This window comes from Morone saxatilis, unplaced genomic scaffold (assembly GCF_004916995.1).
Source record: "Morone saxatilis isolate NCDOM2014 unplaced genomic scaffold, NCSU_SB_2.0 Contig24, whole genome shotgun sequence".
Taxonomy (NCBI): Eukaryota; Metazoa; Chordata; class Actinopteri; family Moronidae; genus Morone; species Morone saxatilis.
The window spans coordinates 4,355,294-4,376,227 of record NW_023339807.1 but is presented as its reverse complement, the minus strand read 5'-3'; the positions used below and the strand labels follow the sequence as shown (position 1 = coordinate 4,376,227).

The following is a 20,934-nucleotide window of genomic DNA, read 5'->3' as shown; positions in this document are numbered from 1 at the left end:
CCCTGCTTTGTCACATCATTGCTTACAACATGGGCAAAATCTAACGTGCAGATTCTGACCCTTTAAAATTAAGCCTTTACACAAAGTAAAAACAGAAGTTGTATTCTTTCATTTCAGTGCAAAGTAAAATGTGAAACAATGAAAACAAAAGCTATACCCAATAGATAGTATACAAAGTTCCATAATTTGTGCACACTCCATTTAAAATATGTAAAAGATCCCTTAAATCTCTGAATTGAATGTCTTCAATGTCCCTTAACTGACTAGGTAAAACTCTTTATTCTTTAATGTAAGAACAAACTGTGGAGGTATGAGCGTGAATGCCCACTCAGCCTAGATCTTAAAATGAAATGTTTATATTTCTGAATTTCTGAATATGTAAGACCAAGGGGTCCAGTTTCAGCTATATGTTAGGAAAAGTATCCACAGAGTTACTATTTTACCAACAGACTGAGATCGAACAAGAGGCGTCTCCGTGGTTGGAGTGGGAGTAAACAGAAACAGAGTGGATGGAGTAAGGGGCAGAGCAATGCATGTGCCTGGACACATACAAAAAGACTGTGTGCTGGGATACATGCATGTTTACAGCCAGGAGCTACTAGATTGACACACCATTGGGATTTATTGAGAAACATTGATTGTAGGAGTTGAGGAATTGTTGGTTTCAATAACAAGGTATGTCGTTTTTGTTTCATTTTCCTGATATCATGAGTCTGTTTAGTTGATGGAGCACTGCAGACTCCACTAGCATACTTAGAATATCTTATTTTAGACACATTTTTCCTGAACTTTTTTAAAAACATGTTACAAAGTGGAAACACCAGCTGCCACCTGTATTCTGTATTTACTTCAGACATCTTTGTTTCCATCACCTGCATCATGAAAAGCCATCAAAGGTGAAGTAAATGTGCAAAACAGAGATCAGGTCCTATAAAAGACAGTTACGTATATGCTGTTTTTCTGTTTCATAGTAAACACTTGGCCTTGGCTTTAACTCCTGTGGAAATATGAAAGGATTCCCCTGTGATGGAATCCCATAATTTATTAAATCACTGAAATAATTCATATTTAAAAGAAAATAACGAAAATGATACATGTTGTCATGCTTTCTTTCCCTCTCTTTTTCTTAACCCAGACATAGTATTTTAGAAAATGTCTTTTTCCAAATGGTCTAAATATTGAGTGAATCATCTGCTCACACATTTTGAAAGTGAGGAACATTTAAGTCTGGCTCTGTGGCACAGTATGGAGATATATGGCACTTAATAGATTGTACATTTATTTTACTGATCGATAGTCGATGAAGAAAACGCTGTCAGACCTGTGGCAGAGAGACATCAAACAGATGTAAGGTCAGAGGTCGACAGCTCTGTGGGATGCAACATGGATATGTGACCCCTGCAGGGTTCAGGCCAGCTGCTACCATATACATGTCTGTGTGGGACTGTTCGTCTGCCTGAGCTGCAAACAGACTGAGCACTGAGTCAGTGTCATCAACCTGAACAGATATGAGATGGTCAGAACTCCATTAAGAAATTCTGACAGCATGCTGCCTTAGAACAAGGATTTGTGCTATATGACCAGTACCACGTCATTTTGTTTTCGAATGTGGATATATTTGCCACTACTACTCTGTTCACAGATTTTTTAGGTTTTAGACAGCAGTGGAGCCCGCAGTCTGAAAAAGACAGGTAGTCAAAGAAATGGCTCTCCTGGGGACTGGATAGGGAAACAGTCTGTGGTACTCTCTTAAATCACTTTAAACCACCTATGCAGCACAACATCCAAAAGCTCATTCATATGGAGTTTTGTCGACTTTATATGTTTGCAGATGGCAAAACTTGACAAACTTGACATGTGTAGCCCACACTGAGACAGAGCCCAAAATGGGCCGCAGTCATACATTGTTAAGTAAATATGTTAAATTTACAGTCATTTTAAATGTGCTTTTTCCCATGTCCCATGTCCAAACCTCTGCAATGGTGTGTTCATTACATGTATACACACTAAAATGTGAAATCTAAGGCTAAGGAGGTCAAATATGCAGGAGGTGAAAGTTCTACCTATTTATATCGCTCTGCATCATTAACTTAAATGCAGCACTTCACTAGTCACCTTACTGACACAGACTTACTATATTTGTTTCAGACACCAGTCTGTTCACGCGCATATTTCAACAAATAATTAACAGATTTCAGTGAAATTTGGTGTATAGTTAGACAATGGGACAAAAGGAATAGGAAGAAGAATTTTTTTTTTGGTGTGGATAGCGCCACCATGTGGCCATTTGTAAGCACATTACATTTTTGTTCATAAATCAAAAGATTCAAGACAAATAATAGGTCCTATTTTCTCAATCAGTTTCTTGCTATGAGTAAGTTACATATTCTGCCAAAGTTAGACCAGTTTTATTTTGTGTGTTTTTCTAATTGGTTTGAAGTGGGCAAGGCTCAGTTCAAAAAAGGTGATCTGTGCGGTGGCACATATTTCCTTAAACCAATCAGGATTTAGCAACATTTCAGTAAAAATGTGGTGATGGATCATTTTCTTATTCTGCCAGAACTGTCAATCAAATCTGATCAAACCACATTATTACATTCTTCTGGCTGCAGCCATAGACTAGTCTTAACTTTTTTTAATTGTGCAAAGGCAGCCAAACTTAGATTACAAAAATCTAATGCCACTGGTGGTGAACAATAGAAAATTATGCAATACATCAGTGGTTATGAGACCCGCATGAAGTTCGTTTTTCAGAACCCTAGGATTGATGCAGATCTTTTTGTTTTTGGATATTCCCTTCTTGCCTTTTTGCTTCTCTCTTCGATGCAGGCTTGTATCTTTCTTGCGGTGCATTGTGGGAGTTTTTCTCTCTGCTTTTATTGTGCCCTCATCTCTCTGTAAAGGCTGCAGTTGTCTCCTCTTGTCAGAATGAGGTCCCTGGCCCTCGGCCTCTTCTGCCTGTTGTGCTGTAACGCAGTCCGAACGGACAGACGGCGTCCTAGACCTATCATGGCCAGAGGGCGAAATGAGACTACTGCACAAACCAAAGCAGTGGGTAAGTGATCAGTTGGTGACAAAAATGTTTGTTTTGCTATCCTCACTTTTGTCTATTTCTAATAAACAATTTCAAACAGGTTTTTAGAATATGTTTCAGATTTTGGCACAAACTGAGCTGTGAGTACGTTGCAGTATTTGGTCCCCTGATCACAAACCTCTATGTCTTTGGTCACAGAGAACACTTGCAAAGCCATCCCGCTGGATTTCGTCTTTGTCATCGACAGCTCCCGAAGCATCCGCCCCCACGATTACGAGAAGGTCAAGACCTTCATCATCAATCTGCTTCAGTTCCTCAAGATCGGCCCTGATGCCACTCGGGTCGGTCTGCTCCAGTATGGCAGCGTCGTTCAGCCCGAGTTCTCCCTCAACACCTACACCACCAAAGCTGAGGTGGAGCAGGCAGTGAGGAACATGAAGCACCTCGCCACAGGAACAATGACTGGTCTGGCCATCCAGTACACCATGGAGACATCCTTCACTGAGGAAGATGGAGCACGACCAGCAAACCTGCACATCCCACGAATAGCTATGATTGTGACTGATGGTCGGCCTCAGGATACGGTGGAGGAGATTGCAGCTCAGGCGAGGCAGGCCGGCATCCAGATCTTTGCTATCGGAGTGGGCAGAGTGGATATGGACACTCTGAAGACCATAGGGAGTGAGCCACACTCTGAGCATGTGCACCTGGTGGCCAATTTTAGCCAGATCGAAACCCTCATCTCTGTGTTCCAGTCCAAACTGTGTGGAGGTGATGAATCCCATCTACATTTTCTATTTTCATTCCAATGTCCCTCCTCACTTATGCATGCATGTGTGTTTGCACCCTTTTGTTTGAACATCTGTGTTTGTGTGTGTGCATGCATGTGTTAGGTTCAGAAATGTGTGAGGTGGTGGACCATCAGTGCCAGCACATCTGTGTGAGCAGCCCAGCCTCGTACAGGTGCAAGTGCAGGAAAGGCTTCACCCTAAACCCCGATGGCAAGACATGTAAAGGTAAAGAAACTTATTTTCTCTCATCTGCTACAGTCTTTTTTTTACATTTGCAGAGATTTTATCACTCAAGGCTGCCTTGTGCAACCGCAGTCTTCTTTGTTCAGAAAAGCAGCTTTACTTTCTCACAGATAACATGATGAAAGGGATGACTTAAGGGGATTGCAAAACTAGAAGTGCTTTTGTTTCCTCACTTTGGATTGATTCCTTTGGGCAGAAGATACATTGCAGTTCACCTGCTAGTAGTAGATCTCCAGTGTGTAGGATTTAGTGGCAACTAGTGGTGAAGTTGCAGATTACAACCAAATGAATACCACTACTGTTCCAAGGTGGAGGAGAATTTAAGTGTGGCTGCAAAAAACACAAAAGGTCCTTTCTAGAGTTATTGTTTGGTTTATCCGTTCTGGGCTACTGTAGAAACATGGCAACCTCTGTAGAAAAGGACCCACTCCCCCTGTAGAAAAAAACAGCTCATATAATGGTAACAAAAACACAATATTCTTGTTTGCATGCAATAATACACTAATGAAAACATTCCTATGAATATTATATTCCATTTCCAATTCCACATGCAATAGATCCTCTTAAATGTTTCACACTGGACCTTTGAAGCAGGTAAAATCCACATTTTTACATCAACAATGTGACTACTTGTATGTAAAAGAAATCACTGTTATTGTTGAACAAACAAAGAATTATCACAGGACTCTGCAGTTTCCATCTGCTTTATGATTGTTTTAGCGTCTTTCAGCTGTTTTGGTTTTCCAGCCCACAACCGTTTTTTTCTTTACTCCCATCTTTGTCATTTTCAATGCACTCCACTGTGGATGACAGTAGGATTTCTCTTCCTGTTGTCACTTTGTAGCTGAGGATATGTGTGCTGTGGTGGATCATGGCTGCGACCACATCTGTGCCAACATACCCCATGGCTATGAGTGCCGCTGCCGTCCAGGATATGAGCTCAACATAGACCTGAAGACGTGCAACAGTAATAATAATTCTCTTCTCCTCCTTCTTCATAGTGACCATAGCTTCTTCCTTCACTTCTTCTATTTTGTTACAGTATTCTACAGTTTAATATGTATCTGTATGGGCAATAACCTGAACTAACCTGAACTACCTTAACTAAACCTACCCAGTTGCATACACATGAGGATATTTTTCAGCTGCTCTTTCTCAGTGAGGTTATTTAATTCCTTAAACCACTCAAACCCTTGCACAACTTTTCTCCAGTACACCATGCTTTACTCTGCAGGTCTTATATCTCGCCTTCATCAGGGTGGTGTCTGAGGGTGTCTTTGATTCCTTATACAGTCCATCAGTCAGTCATGTGACATAATTGATATACTAAGTATAAAAAACACCATTACCATAATCTTTTTAAAAATATTTTTCAACATGGATAAAGGACCTTGAGGAGATAGCTGGATGCATTCAGTGAGTAAAACCGATGTATTGAAGTAGACTTGTGCTCATGTGTTTGATTCTGAACCTCCAATACAAATGAGAGCCAGCATGCTTCCTGCCATTGATGTCCCTTCCACCCACTGTTGGAAAAGATCCTCTTTGCTCCTCTGGTGGATATTAACAGAAAGTAAAGAGGGGGAGATTTCCTGGAGGAAGTGTGCTTTTGCAATCATCAGAGCAGCTGCTGAAGTGTGGAGGTTTACGCAGCGTGTCATAGTATCACTGAATCAAAACAAGAATGACTGTTTGATCTTTCCTGTCCTTGGTTCACAGAACTTCTTTACCAAGAGCCTTTCTGAGAGTGGATTTAGATTTTTAAAGAGTGAATTATAGTTTTTTTTTTTTAACATTCTCACACTTTTTAGTATTTTGTTCGTGTATACTATATACTATATTTATTCTTATAATTATAGATACAGTACTAGTAGTAGAGGAAGACGCAATGATAGAGAAAGCAGTGGTGTTGCTGGAAGCAGTAGTACAGCATAAAGAGGAGTACTGTTGTATTAATAAGAGATTAATCCTCCTCAGAAATAGACTACTGTGACCTGGGGAACCATGGCTGTGAGCATGACTGTGTCAGCATCCCAGAGTCCTACATCTGCAGGTGTAAGAAGGGCTACGTGCTCAATCTGGATGGCAAGACCTGCAGCAGTAAGTGCTTTTTTCTTCATCACGTAAAATGACAGTCACACAGTCACTTTATAGTAACATACTGAAATCTAATGCTAAAATGATTTTAGGCTGGCTTTCTTTAAGTTGCCCCAGATACTGATTGAATGAATGAATTTTCACTTGTTGACAGTGTTAACAATGCTGCAATCTTAATGTCACACAGAGATAGATCACTGTGCTGATGGCACCCACGGGTGTGAACAAGAGTTTATGAACACAGAAGACTCCTGTGTCTGTAAATGCAGAGAAGGCTTTACACTCAGGCCTGATGGGAAAACATGCAAGAGTAAGTGATGCTTATTTCCACTTCCTTACTGTGACTTATTTACTTTTCTTTTAGTATACCTCCTTACCTTCTTTCCATCTCTATATCTCGCTGATCCTCACACATATATTAACAGTAGTAAAAAAAATGTACTCCAGAAAAGCCCCAGACGTCTGTCAGACTATGGAATCTGGATTGGTACGTGGATCAGTGACATCAGTCCCATCTCTGATAATTACATTTGTATCGGCACAGGATACCGATACTGTATCAGATCGGTCCCAACTCTTGCAGGATTTCAATGTTGAATCCAGGATGGACACCCAAATGCATGAAAGGTAACACACACACACACAGATTTCAGGACAAAGTTGACTAATTTTAGTTTCATCAATTTATTTTGGCCCACATCCAAAAAAAAAACATTCTAACATTTCCGCCTGATGGCCTTCATCAGAGCGTGCTGAGGCTACCTTTTTTTGCCTTTGGTTGTTCATCCTGGGTTCAACACTGGAACTTAACACTTTGGTTTAGCACCACAAACAAAATACTGAGAAGGCGCATTCTCTCTAAGATCTATCTAGTAGGATTTCCTTTACTAGAGGATTGTTTAAACATTGTATGAAGAAACCTGATTTATGACTTTTGGGAAGACTTGAGATGCTCTTACAGGATAGAGGGGCTGTACATGCAAAGTTGTTATGTTTAGGTCTAGGCCTCAAGATTATTTAACTGTCTGGAGTTAGATTTCCTCTGTGCTTACGGATACAATGGAACAATATGAAGAATGCAGGAAAGGAACATACAGAAAATGTGCTCGGTACATTTGATAGAATCTGTTCGATCTTTCCAATGCAGAAATGAGTACCAGAACGTAAGTAGTAGAAGTAATTACTCCTTAATTGTACCTCACCTGATAAACCAACTATTTCCTGCAGAGATAGATCACTGTGCTGATGGCATCCACGGTTGTGAACAGGAGTTTATGAATACAGAAGATGCCTGTGTGTGTAAATGCAGGAAAGGCTACACACTCAGGCCTGATGGGAAAACATGCAAGAGTGAGTGTCTGATGTTTCTTTCCTCTTATTTTAACAAAAGAAAGATTTTCTTATTATAATCTTAGTAAGATTTCTTTCATAATGATGTCTTACTGGTTTACATCACATGTAATGTTACATATACTAGTAGCTATCGTAGATGTCCTCAAACCTGTATGTAACCTAAATCATTAGTGTCTGAACAATAGACCCTTTTCACAGCATTTTGACATGAAATAGTAGTGTTTACCCTTCTTTTTCATGTCAAAATGGCTGCTGTGAAAAAGGTCTGTTACTCCCCTATCCTGTCTGTATTGATGAACTGTTTGCTTCAGAGACAGACCATTGTGCTGAAGGGAAACACGGCTGTGAACAAGAGTTTATGAATACAGAAGATTCCTGCATGTGTAAATGCAGAAATGGATTCACACTTCGACCTGATGGAAGAACATGTCAAAGTGAGTCCAAGCTCATTCACTGTCATGAGCATTTAGTGGCGCAATGATTTGATGTGACACACTAAAATAGAATCGCCTTACAAGAGATGACACACAGTCAACAGTGTAAGTTTTGTAGCAGAGAGTTAATCTTCAATTAATCTTAAACTGTAGATCAGTGAAGAAAACGCTGATTTAAATGTATTGTACAATATAAAAAGATAATATGTGAGGCAAAGTCAACAAAATTCTAAATATATTCTTTCATCAGCAATGTTGCTATGACCGTTTCTGTCCCCTGTTTGGGTATTTGAACGTTACATAATTTTGAATGAATTCTGCACCAGTTGTGAGGTCAGTTTTAATCCCTGCCAGCGGATTAAGGGGATATTCTGTGTTTATGTTTACCAGCATGCAGAATTCATGTCTTGAGATAGTTATTAGTCTAATAATAATGTTGACAGAGGACTTACATTTACAATAACATGCAATTAAGAATACACTTTTCCATGATTGCAAATTCCAACAACTCAGTGCCTTTCACAATGTATCTAACAAATTAAATATATTTTTGGCACTTAAATGTCTCTGTAATGAAACTCACAGGTCTGGACCTCTGTCAGACTGTGGACCATGGCTGTGAACACCAGTGTGTGAGCACCACTGACTCCTACATTTGCAAATGTTTTGAAGGATTTATGTTGGCTGAAGATGGGAAGAGCTGCAAAAGTATGATCTCTTTCTGTGATATAGAACCCCTAGTCCAGTATGCAATTTATACAAGTGTGATGTAGAAACTTGAAGCCACTTAATGCAATTAACTTGTATTTGATGTCCTTTTTTGACAGAGCCAGAGTGTGGCGATGGAGTCATGGATCTGGTTTTTGTAATCGATGGCTCTAAGAGTCTGGGCCCTGCCAACTTTGAGCTGGTCAAGCAATTTGTAAACGGCATTGTGGACTCGCTGGACATTTCCAGGCCGGGCACACATGTTGGCCTCCTTCAGTACTCCACCAAAGTGCGCACAGAGTTCACCCTGGGCCAGTACACCACAGCGCAGGCCATCAAGCAGGCTGTGTCCCGGATGCAGTACATGGGGAGAGGCTCCATGACTGGCTCGGCCTTACGTCACATGTTTGAGTTCAGCTTTTCTGCTAAAGAAGGAGCCAGGCCGAACATCCCACGTGTCAGCATTGTGTTTACTGATGGAAGATCGCAGGATGATGTGTCTGAATGGGCTAATAAAGCAAAGAAATCTGGTTATTATCATTATTTATCATATTATCTGGTTAATATTATCTCGCCTTGCCATTCAGATGCACTACAGGTTTTAATCAAACTGAATCCTCTCTATTGGAAGTTTCCTCTAATTATCTGGTTTTCTGTTGCTTCCAGGGGTCACAATATATGCTTTGGGTGTTGGCAAAGCCATTGAACAGGAGCTGAGAGAAATAGCTTCAGAACCTGATGAGAAGCACCTTTATTATGCCGAAGATTTTGAGAACATGGGAGAAATAACAAAGAAGCTCAAGTCCAGGATATGTAAAGGTACTTTACTTGACCTGAACTAAAAGAAGCTTCAACCCACCAAGCAGGGTCTCCAAAATTGTGTTTAAATCTATAAGAAAGTCAGATTAGTTCAGTCTTACAGGCCAGTTTCCTTAAAATGCTCTCTTCCATTAAAATGACGCATCACTGCCCCCTGCTGCCACTACCGTCACAGTTTCAAGCACAAACTCTATACATTGTTTCAGGCAGCAGTACTGTGCAGTTTTTCTTTGCTCTGCTATGAGAGACAGGAAGGGAAACTTGCAGATTAGAAAATATAGGGGGACGAAAAGGGTAAGATAGGGAAGGTAAGACAAAAATAAACAGATCCAAGGACAGGAGGATCTTCTCATCTCATTTATTCTTTTCCCACAGAGAAACCATCTGATGAAAACATGTGCCAGTGTGAGAATGTGATCATGTTTCAAAACCAGGTCACTGAGAAGCTGAAGGACCTGGTGCAGAATAATATCCTTTTTCTAAATAACTGTCGACTCCACAGTTACAGTAACATTCAATATGTTTGAGGTTTTTTTGGCGATCTTAGGAAAATTTGCCTCTGAAATTCTCCAGTGCAAATGAATAGACAGCGACATTTACTCACTGTTAAAGAGATCAACAGAAAAAAACACAATGTGATTACAGTTTTCAGTCTGTGTAACTGTCTCTGAGGATGCAGACTGTGATGCTAGTGAAGAAACTAACAGTGCAGATGAGGGCAAAAAATATTTATGCACTGTTTTTAACCTGGACAACCTAGAAACAGAGTATGTAACTATGGATTATTAGGTCTGATAACATGTTTGCTTCGGGAAACATTTCAATATAAGTTAGAACAGGGGACAATACCAGGTGTCTTTAGTTTTAGAAACAAATGTGTCAAAAAGTCTTAATTTTGACACATGCAGGGACCAAGCACAAAACACAATTTAAGGGTTTTCTTTCTTTCTAGATTCCTGTAAACTGCATGAAAATTGAACACACTGAGATGAAGGACCAGCAAAGAGGCAACATACTTGCATTATACTAAAGTGAAGGGATAATATTATTATAGCAATATCACATCTGTACACGGGTAACAAATAAAATAGGAGTCAGTGTGATATATAAAACAGTGTGTCATTGTTTAACTTGCAGATGACTACTACAAGCATCATCTACTGACATTTTTCTGGTAAGCTTTAATAATTTGAGGTTATTAAAAAGAGTCTGTGTCTTTCCTTATCATGCCTACTTGAAGCCATGTCGAAGAAGCTGGAGACGCTCGAAAATCAGCTTGTGCGCAAATGAAAGGCAGAGGCTCGCCTTTCCTGAAGTGTAGCACACAGGATCCCTTTAATCCTGCTCTACGAGCTACACTGACACATATGCAAATACAATCTACTGCTATTTATACACATGTATTTTTGTCTGTAATGTTCTTTGTTATGTAATGCCAAATCAAATTAATAACTCTTTGTACAGTAAACTGACGAATAAATATTTTACACTTCACATTTTGGGTTTTCTTTTTATTACGCTTTAACTGTGGGGGGTATTTAAATAAAAAACAGAACACAGAAAATCGTATTAAAGGTCCCTACAATAACTGGAAAACTCATCTCTGATGCAATGAACAGGAACTAATCTGCTCAAAATAAAAAAACCAAATTGAATATGATGTGAAATATCCATAAAATTTTTCATTTACTCAAGGGTGGTCACTTTACTCAGTGATAGTCTCTTAAGGAAAAAGGTTGGGAACCAATGATCTATATTACTATCTGTTACAACACACACAGAAATGAATGTAAGCTGTTCAGCCAGTATTATCTGAGCTCCATACTTTCCATGGCTCCAACACTACAACATTACAAAAATAGAAATACTCTATAAATACACACATATATTATACATTATACGTGTGCTACCCTAAACATTACCACCAGATGGTGGATCTCTTCCAATGGGGACCCTCCTATAAAGGGGAGGACACTCACTTCAAGCACATGTTTGCCTCCTCCTCCTGTATGAATAGTGTGACTGTGAGCAGGCGGCAGTCAGGGAATATTCAGCAGTACTGCCTGCTCTTTTCTGCTTTGCTCTGCTCTGCTTAGCTGCATTCTCACAACAGATCTGGGGCAAGAGGGCAGCAGGCCATGCATAAACACACAAAGAGACAAGGGGAGATAATGGTGCACAGCTACTCTTAGGAACTGAAGAGCTGTAGCTGTCCATGTTTTCACTGCCAGGCAGCCTCTGTCTTTGCTAACAGAGAGCACTTGTGGACTTGTCTTACTTCTGTAATAGGTTCCTAGTTTATTTTTATTTGTCTCAACTCTTTCTTCAAACATGGGGTGCTCTTCATCCAGCGCACAGACTGTTGATCAAGAGAAAAGACCAGGTACAAAGCCAGAGGAGAGCAATGGAGATACAGTGGGTAAGTAGTGATCATCTATATAGAAGATAAAATGTTTAAAAGTGTCATTTATCTCTGTGTGTTTTAACTGTGGAGCATGAAATGTGATTTATACATTTCCTCAAGAACTATAGAGTAGTTGCTTTAAGTTTGCATTGAGTCAAGTCTTGCTGAGGGGTGTGTGAGTGCTTGTCTGGTACACCGTGTGCTTTCTCACTCCACTCTGCTGCACAGCATACTACAGTACTTCCAAGCAGAGAATTATTCATGTTCATCCATTTCCCCCCCAAAGTGGTTGGTATTTATTTTTAGTCTTGTATCTCTAGCTGGAATGTCTATTGAAAGACAAAACAAAAACTCTAAACTGCACTGCATGACTTATTGATGAAATGAGACCTGAGAAGGAGCTGACGTGTATGATCCTGTATAGTTGTCAACCTCATTCCATCAAGCTAACTTGGGCTTTTACATGTAGATAAACCTAGATTGGTAGAACTTTAGATACAACTCCTACAGTGTGTGGAAGCCAGCTGGGAGTGTTTAGGAGTCTATCTGCAGCCTGAGGCAAGCAACCAAACCTGTTTTCTGCCACTGTGCAGTAGTCTGATTTGTATTTTTCACACACACACACAAAAGAGCCTTTTTCTGCAAGGCCAAAGTGATGTGAACCAAAAGATGGTGTTAATCGTCTTCATACCTCCAAAGTTTGTATGCAAAGGGTTTCCCCAAAAGACGCTTAGATTATAATCTGTGTATGCATGATAAGGCGTGTTTGAAATTCCCTCCAGGAATTTACAGCTCACACAATGGATGCAGGATTGCAAAGGAGAAAGAGGAGGGGGCGAGGAGATTGATACCCTTTTTGAAAAGAACCCAAATGTTTTCAGGCTACTCTGAAATTCCTCTGCAATGGGGGCAGCAAAGCCTGGCTCTGAAACAGTCTTGCATCTAAACATGTAGTCATGCTCTGCGGGCTTTGGCTGTGCATGGACTCTGTGTTCAAGCCTGTGTAGACGCCCACCAATAGACCTGACACAGACCATGATTGTCCATTCATGGGCCCAACCTACTGGCACATGGCTATGTCATGCCAGTCACGGCTGCATGTACAATATGTTCTCACTGCATCTCCCCACACATACACATGACACAGTTGCTGCCCTTGTTAGAATGCGTTCCTTTGAGTGTGTGATTGCTCAAGTCAAGTTAACACTTCAATGTGAATAAGGAAAAGATTTGGCTAATAGTTTTTGAGGGGAAGTGTGAAGTAGTTCCTCTGTATTCATGTGCAGCATTTCCATCTTCCACTATGTCACTGTGTGATGTTTGTGTCAGGGCATTGTCTCTCCAGCCAGCCAGCTATGGTCACCTGGAGAAGCCCAGCTCCCTTTCCAGGCAATTACATCACCCCCAATAAGAAAACCAGTTATTGTACTCTTTGCCCAGGCAGGCTTCTCTAAATGTGGCTGAATGGGTGGAGGTTCAAATCATACAGTGTACAGTCTGTCTAACTAACCAGCTGTATGCCATCCAAGCCACCACTGGTCCCATCCCCTATCCGGGCCCCCTTGTCTGCCCCCCTCCCCTCCCCTCTGTGCTCTTGGCCAGCCGTGGCACTGTTTTGACTGGGATCTCTGTCATCTCTGGCTGTTAAATCATGTTGACACACGAGTCATCCATGCCTGGAGAGGCCGTCTCTGTCTCGACCCAAACACACTTTTCAACAGCAGTTTCTGGCCTTCTGTGCAGACAACAGCTTTGTGTTCTTAATGATAGTTGGTGTTTGAGGTGGATTTCTGCTTAAAGAAGTGGAGACTGGTGGAGAACATGTTTGAAATCTATAAAAAGAGTGTGTCAAGTCAAAAGCTGTTGCCGGGCGTTTAAGGTTGTAAAATCACCGGTCCAAAAACTTGCAAGCTTTTACACCTTTAGCTCAAATGTGGTATTATTAGAAATATTTCTATTCACATAAACCTTTCCGTGTTACGTGTTCTTCCACTGGCTCACTTTCAGTGAGTTGCCAGGCCGTCACATTCCCTTCCACCCATCACTCTCCGCTCTTTTTACCACTTCTGACAGACAAATAAAATCAGGAAGCTGCAGCGTCCAAACTATCCACCCATTCAGCTTCTGGTTTGTCTCATTTGTGAACAAAGTCCAGCCAGTGTTTTTGCAAAGAGGTTAGCTATGGCATACTATACTAAGACACTTTAAAAGCTTCTGTTAGGCTGCTGTGATTCCTGTAACTGAGATGTTACTGCTATTGTTCCTCATCTACTGTATTTTCACCAAAAGACTGATTTGTTCACACCCACAGTTATGAGAGCAGGGGTCTGGGAAAGGGAAAACGTAGGGTGTCTCCTCAAAGGCAAGCGAGAAGCCATTGTCACGTGTATTTTATTTCCTCTGAGAGTGACTTGCGTTCCTCAGGGCTTTAGGCAAACACCAACTTCAATGAATCATATTTTCAACCAAGGAAATGAAAGGATGTTTTCTCTAGCAGCCATTCTCTGTGCCTTACTGCTTTATTTCCTATCCTGCCTTCCATGTTCAGTTAAGCTGTTGTTTTGGTGTATTTATGGTTATATTTGTTTGGTAAAACAAGAGTTAAATAAAAATTCTAGTCCAAATGCACATAAAAATTTATTCTTATTATCAGGCTTATGTAATGCTTTACTCTGCTGATCTCTAAATGAAACAGATTTTTTGCAGATTATCATTCTCTGCAAAAGTTTAGAAATAAAATTAGATGGAATGTCAGTTAGGGTTTTCTTAGGGTTTACATTTTATGACACTGATGAGAATGTTTTCATGACAAATGTGGTCATTTATTAACTAAACCATTCAATTCAAAGATTAGCTCAAGGACCCCCCAAGAAGTTTCAAGCTTAATAAAATGAGGAATCTTCTTGAAAGCTTTTTTTGTTGTTCAGCGTTGTCATGTCGTTACTGTTACAAATTAACAGGTCCTCTTTAGCTGAAAGGACTGATGAAGACTGATAAGTGCCACATGCAAATAGTAAATCATAATCAAGCTTCTCTTTTGTCATCCCTGTACTGTCAGCAGTCAAAAACGGCATCATCGCAGAAGATGCACAAACCATCGAGGACCAGATGCAGTTGCCTGTGCAGACTGCTTTACCAGACGATCTTCAACCGGGTGCCGATGACGAGGCGGAGGCCGTTTTAATAGCCCTGGAGGCCCAGGAGGATCTTGGCTCTGGGGAGGACCTCCTGGCTGCTCCTGAGCCACAGCAAGAACCTGTCACCCCTGCAGAACCAGCTCCAGAGGTTGCTGCTCCAACTGAAGCCGTTACTGAACCTGAGGCTGCTGTAGCTGTGGTGGAGGCACTCCCCCCTGTGGAGGAAGCTGCCCCTGTAGAAACTGTAGTGGCTGAGGCCGCCCCTGAGGTCAAAGCCCTTGTTGAGGTTACAGAGGAAGCCCCTGCTGCTGAATCTGTTGTGGCTGTGCAGGCAGAAGCCCCTGCTGTTGTTGAGGAGGCGGCGGCCACTGTGCCAGTTGAGGCCTCTCCTGAAGTTGCCACACCTGATGTTGAACCTGTTGTATCTGAGCCAGCAGAGGCCCCAGTGGTTGTGGAAGAGGCAGCAGCTGTAGTGGCTGAGGCCCCTGTGGATGTGGCTGCTCCTGTGGAGGCAGAGGCTCCAACTAACAATGCTGCTCCAGTTACTTCCTCAGAAGCACCATGTGAATCCTCAGAACCAGGTGAAGCACCAGCACCAGCACCAAGTGAGGCCCCAAGTGAAGCTGCAGCTCCAGGTGAAGGTGCAGTACCAAGTGAGGCTGCAGCACCAGCACCAAGTGAGGCTGCAGCACCCAAGAACCAAACCAAGTGAGGTGCAGCACAGAACCAAAACAAAGTGAGGCTGCAAGCACCAGAACCAGCACCAGTGAGGCTGCCAGCACAGCACCAAGTGAACGCGCAGCACCAAGCACAAGCTGAGGCTGCAGCAACCAGTTACCATGAGGCTTGCGGGCTGCAGTACCGCACCAAGATTGAGGCTGCGGCTGCCAGTACCAGCACCAAGTGAGGCTGCAGCAACCAGACAAGTAAGGCTGCCAGACCAGCACCAAGTGGAGGCTGCAGCACCAGCACCAGGTGAAGGTGTAGTACCAGATGCGGCTTCAGCAGAGACAGCAGAGCCTGTAATAGATACAGAGATTGCTGTAGCAACTATTCCAGAGATGCCTCCATTATCTCCAGCCAAAGCTGAGGCCCAAGCTGAGCCGCAGCCTGCTGTTGAAGAGGCAACAGTGCCTCCAGCGGCCCCTGCTGAGACCGTTGCACCAGTAGAGACACCCTGCCCCCCTATTCCAGCACCAGAGGCTGAATCTGCTGCTGCTGAGCCGGTCCAGGAGGCAGTGGTTCCAGCATCTACACCAGCTGTGTCTTCAGAAGCAGCCCCTGAAGCTCCAGCAGCAGCCGTCATCTCAGAGCCTGCGGTGGACATTGCAGCCCCAGCAGAGGCTCCTGTGGTTAAGTCCACCCCAGCACCTGCCCCTGAGCCCTCACCTAAAGGTATGAAACCCCTAAACATCTCTATATTGCTCTCTGTCTTATCTTGTCAGTAATTGTTTTCTTTGTATAGTCAAATAAAGAGTCCTTCCCACAGAGGTATATATGTAGCTATTTAAAGCAGATTTTCAGTTGTGGTGTGTTCACATTTCCCCCAAAGTAAAAGTTTTTATGGCTGAAGCTTGACAACAATAGGATTCAAGTGGATGATGTCTGCATTGTTGAGGAGAGTGCTGTATATCTTGAGGGCGTGTATGACTTAGTAGTTTACTTGATTAAACACTGAATTGTTTCCTAGCAAACCTGTCATGCTAACTTTAACGCACCACACCATGTCTTAACCTGCTTGATAAGGCATGATCAACACATTCTGACAGACTGACCTCCACCCAAAAACTGTCAGCCAACAAACAGCTCAGCATTGCCACTGGCTGAAATAGCTGGGGAATCCATGCAAACATTCACTAATCATGTACAAACAAGCAGAAAGAGGTGAGACAGAGACAGAACCTCAGTAATGTGCACATAGATAAGAAGATTTTGTTTACATCCAGGTAAACAATTAATGGTCCTTCACCAGCCAATCCATCTTCTTGTTACAATTATGGCCAAGATTGTTCTCTTCAAGGACCGTTTTACTACATCACCCCCTCAAAGGTGCTGCCATTGGTAACTAAGTGGGTATCCAGCACACACATGGTTAGCAACACCAAACTCAGTAAACCATTCAACCATTCTCGTAATAAACAATCCTTCACATAGGTTCCTGTCTGTACTCCTGTGATTAGTTGGAGCTGACAGGATGAACAGGATATTGTTGGGACGTGAGGCCGAACAGATAACGCAGTGTGAGCAACAGAAAGCAGCCACACACACTCGAGTGAGAAATGAAGGCTTGTCTTGAGTGTGTCGATTATAACAGGAGCATGTTGTCAGCACAACAGCCCCAGTCACACAACTCTCACTCATTGTACTCTATTGTGAACTGACTGCAGAATAATCATGCCCTGCTGGTTCGAATTACATAAGACAATGCAAATGGACTACAACCCTGACTTGATTCCAATCATCGTGCAAAAAATTGTGAAGTAAAATGTATTTTATTTTTTTTAATTTTTTTTAAAGAGAAATTCAGTAAGTTGCCATGTGTTTGTGATTATTCTGTATGGTTCTACTCAGATCATCATTCACTTTTACACCATCGCATCTGTTCAGCTTCATTTGGAGTGTGTTGTAGGGATAGTATTTCTTTACAGAGTACTGAAGCTAATCTCATTTAGATAGATACAGCAGAACTATTTTACATGCCTGGCCATAATATGTGGAATTTAACACCTTTTTAAATTACAAAGTATTGTGATTCCCTCGTTAAAATCTGTGAGATACCCAAAGTATACACTGTGTACAATTCATGACTTCTGCATTTAACTCATTAAATGCACAGTACCTCCAGTAGCCAGAGCTTGTGGTTTTCAGTGCAGCGTGCACCCCGGTCTTGACTCTCAGAGAACATGCTGTACTTTTAGGGCTGAGCCGCCCCTCCAGCTAGCACGTGTAGAATACTGGTCTGCTGTGGAAGACATATTGCATAACTTTTCTGAGAGTCTTTCTCTGGAGGCTCACCTCTCTCTCTCTCTCTCTCTGTGTGTGTGTGTTTTCAAAGGTAAGGAAAATCACTAGTAAACCAGTTCAGCAGAACCAGATGTGCTTAAGAAGTAATGTTTGCACTTCACTTCTCCTCTATGGTGCATTGTGACAGTAGTCTTTAGTGGTGGTCGAGTTGTATGTCAAACAACCTCAAAGTGCTTTCAGCCTGAAAGACTACAATGTGGCTTGTACTGAATGAAAATGTGATGTATTGATTTCCTTTCAATGTGTGTGTGTGCAGTAGTGTCGGCAACTGAGGCCTCTCAGGATACGGAGAGTGAAAAAGCCAAAAAGGAGGATTGAGTTGGTAAGAACACAAACCACACTTTAACCCCATGACAATACTGCAGAATCAATTCAAGATCCAGCACCTTTGCATAATGAATATACTTTATGATGAATATACTCTTATGGTTGTTTTTTTGTAAAAACTGGGTGCATACAGTAGAGGAGAAAAAAGTTGATTTTTGTTTATATGATGTTTTAGGATTATCTCACTTTATCTTTCAGAGAGAAGATATTCACCAAAATAACAAAAAAAACCAAAGCTACTGGAGGAAGACAAACACTACATTTCCAGTATTGTCGTCAGCGCTCACCAAACTGTACACCACATACATTAATATGCATGGTGCCTTAATAACATGTCATTTAGGAAAGATCAGGATTTTTCCTACATTTGTAAATATAAACAACGTTTTTCTACTGAGACCTCACGTGCCTCGAGCCACATACTCTACATGCAGGCATACGCAAAGAAACTGCAATAAAAACACTTAGAACAGGTTAGATGAGACAGGAGGGTGCAATATTCTGTGAAATCTGTGAACTCTTGTGGCAGTGTGATGAACTAGGGAAGGACGCTTGCAAAGTAAATCCTTGACTATTTAAAATAGCTGCTTCTGAGGAATACAAGCCAAACACAACTGTGAATAAGATTATGCAAAGAGCTTGAGGTGACAGAAACAAACACCTTCACTGATTGAATCTGAGGTTTAATGAAGTATAAATTCTGCCATAAAAACACATTTTGTTGGTGTTTACACATTGTTTAATTGCAGCCTTTCTAATAAGGTTCACTTAATTAATAGGAATGATAGTACTAAATGAGTAACAGAGTGTACAGTGTAATACTGATAAGCACTACTGTCAAATCCATGTTTCCTTTTAAAAAAGTCAATATCACTTTATTGGTTTCAATGGGAAAAAAATCATGAATAAAATGTGTTTTTGTTTTGTGGAAGGAAGAAAAATGATATGCAAAAGATGAGTAATGACATAATGAATCATTGCCAGGTTAAGGATGCAGATGATCCAAGTACTGATATGTCATCTTGCAGATGTTCATAACACACACAGAAATGCATTTCCAACTATAAATTTAAGGGCACCATAAAGGCCTAACAAACATCTTATGCACAATGGTTTTGGCTTGAGTGCATTACATACATGTGTAGCACAGTAAGAAGTCACCTAGTGGACATGATTTTTAAATGATCATTAGTTCTACATGCTGTGTTAAAGTATAAAGTTCTTAGAAAATAATTTCAACTATGTAAGATGTGATTGATGGATGTTGTGGGAACAAAAATTTGTTTTGATGTCTGATATCTTTTTCCATCTGTGTCTTTCTCTGTAATATATTCATTTTCTGAGCTTTGTCTGATTCTGCTAACCTAGTGTACAGAATAAAGTTTTACTCACTAATACGTGTGCTTTTTGAATTAAATGGGACTGTGTTTAAATGTATGACAGCTGAAGCACACATTAGTTTTCATTACATTATTCAAAGCTACAGGACTGACCTATAAAAGAGATCTTTCCGTCATATAGCCTGTAGTCTCACAACCTTTTAAAGTGACACATTAACATTACTGCAGCAGGTACAATTTCAGATAAACTACATATCTATTTACTACACTATAATTTTTGCCATTTTTGCTCATAGAAACTGGAAAAGTAGTCCCTGGCAATTTAAATTAGTAATGATATTATGTGCACAAAACATGCATAGGCTCGACCACACATCATTTGGGTTAATAGCTCAGCTTCTTTCTTCCCATGTTTGAGAGGATGCAACTCACCTATTAGCATATTGTACCATACACAGCACAGTGTGTGACCCTGGAGCTCCAGAGCGAGCAATAATCTTAAGAAAGATGAATGTTGTTAATACTTCTCATTACCGAACAGGCAAATGGAACAATAAATATTTGATCAGTTGCTTTAAACCAGATGGGAGGACCTAATCAATTCAATCTGCTGGATGTGATGTTTGGATGGAATAAAATCCTGCAGCGCCCAGCCTTTCACAGCATGTGTTCACCTATCCCTGTTCTACAAATCTTCTATTAAATCTTTCTAAAGGTGTGCACATGGAGAAAGAAGCCACATCAAATCAAATGGAGTCAAATGAATGATATATTGGTGATGAACTCCCTTTGCTCATAGTATAAGCCAAAAATCATTACAACACTGGTTAAAGCAGGACTGCTGTAATCTATAATGTATTTCCAACCATGATCAGGGGCATAATCCATACTGTCCTCATGTATAAATGGTTTTCCATCATGTACAACCCTGGCAGCATCAGCAGATATCCAATATATACTGTAAGAACCAATCTCCGAGGAAGAACATGAAACATATCACAAGGTGAAACAAATCTGCATTTAGGCATATTAAAAACATTAGAGTTCTACTTCATCATCCATCATCTGGCATACTGAGAGATACACTGTATGGCTGGTGACAACGTGGCTGGTAGTGTAATTCAGTAAGAGCAAACAAGCTTAGATACTTTACAGCTATTGTAAGTGAAATGTGAGCAGAGGGAATTTAGAATGCAGCGTTCAAAACACTTCTCATCAATGTT

The 20,934-nt window shown here is 41.1% G+C and overlaps 3 protein-coding genes across 5 annotated transcripts; all 3 read left to right on the top strand.

Moving 5' to 3' along the window:
• The first annotated feature begins 528 nt into the window (after positions 1–528).
• LOC118335833 (matrilin-2-like) lies at positions 529–10,973 on the top strand. 3 transcript variants are annotated; one of them, XM_035672287.1, is made up of 14 exons: positions 529–675; positions 2,904–3,055; positions 3,233–3,805; positions 3,928–4,050; positions 4,913–5,035; positions 6,046–6,168; positions 6,353–6,475; positions 7,393–7,515; positions 7,830–7,952; positions 8,538–8,660; positions 8,780–9,190; positions 9,327–9,479; positions 9,855–9,947; positions 10,714–10,973. In XM_035672287.1, the coding sequence occupies exons 2-14, from the start codon at positions 2,929–2,931 to the stop codon at positions 10,767–10,769; spliced, it is 2,274 nt and encodes a 757-aa protein (XP_035528180.1). In that variant the 5' UTR covers positions 529–675; positions 2,904–2,928; the 3' UTR covers positions 10,770–10,973. The 3 variants fall into 3 exon arrangements, with proteins under 3 accessions (XP_035528180.1, XP_035528183.1, XP_035528182.1); XM_035672289.1 differs by having other exon boundaries at positions 532–675; positions 2,928–3,055; XM_035672290.1 differs by lacking the exon at positions 7,393–7,515.
• A 553-nt stretch (positions 10,974–11,526) lies between these two features.
• Positions 11,527–15,732, top strand: LOC118335696 (skin secretory protein xP2-like). The gene is made up of 2 exons (XM_035672122.1): positions 11,527–11,898; positions 14,942–15,732. Exons 1-2 carry the CDS (start codon positions 11,811–11,813, stop codon positions 15,730–15,732), a joined length of 879 nt encoding a protein of 292 aa, XP_035528015.1. The 5' UTR covers positions 11,527–11,810.
• A 127-nt stretch (positions 15,733–15,859) lies between these two features.
• LOC118335695 (skin secretory protein xP2-like) lies at positions 15,860–19,759 on the top strand. Its single transcript, XM_035672121.1, has 3 exons — positions 15,860–16,415; positions 18,301–18,366; positions 18,570–19,759. The coding sequence occupies exons 1-2, from the start codon at positions 15,860–15,862 to the stop codon at positions 18,360–18,362; spliced, it is 618 nt and encodes a 205-aa protein (XP_035528014.1). The 3' UTR covers positions 18,363–18,366; positions 18,570–19,759.
• The last annotated feature ends 1,175 nt before the right edge of the window (positions 19,760–20,934 follow it).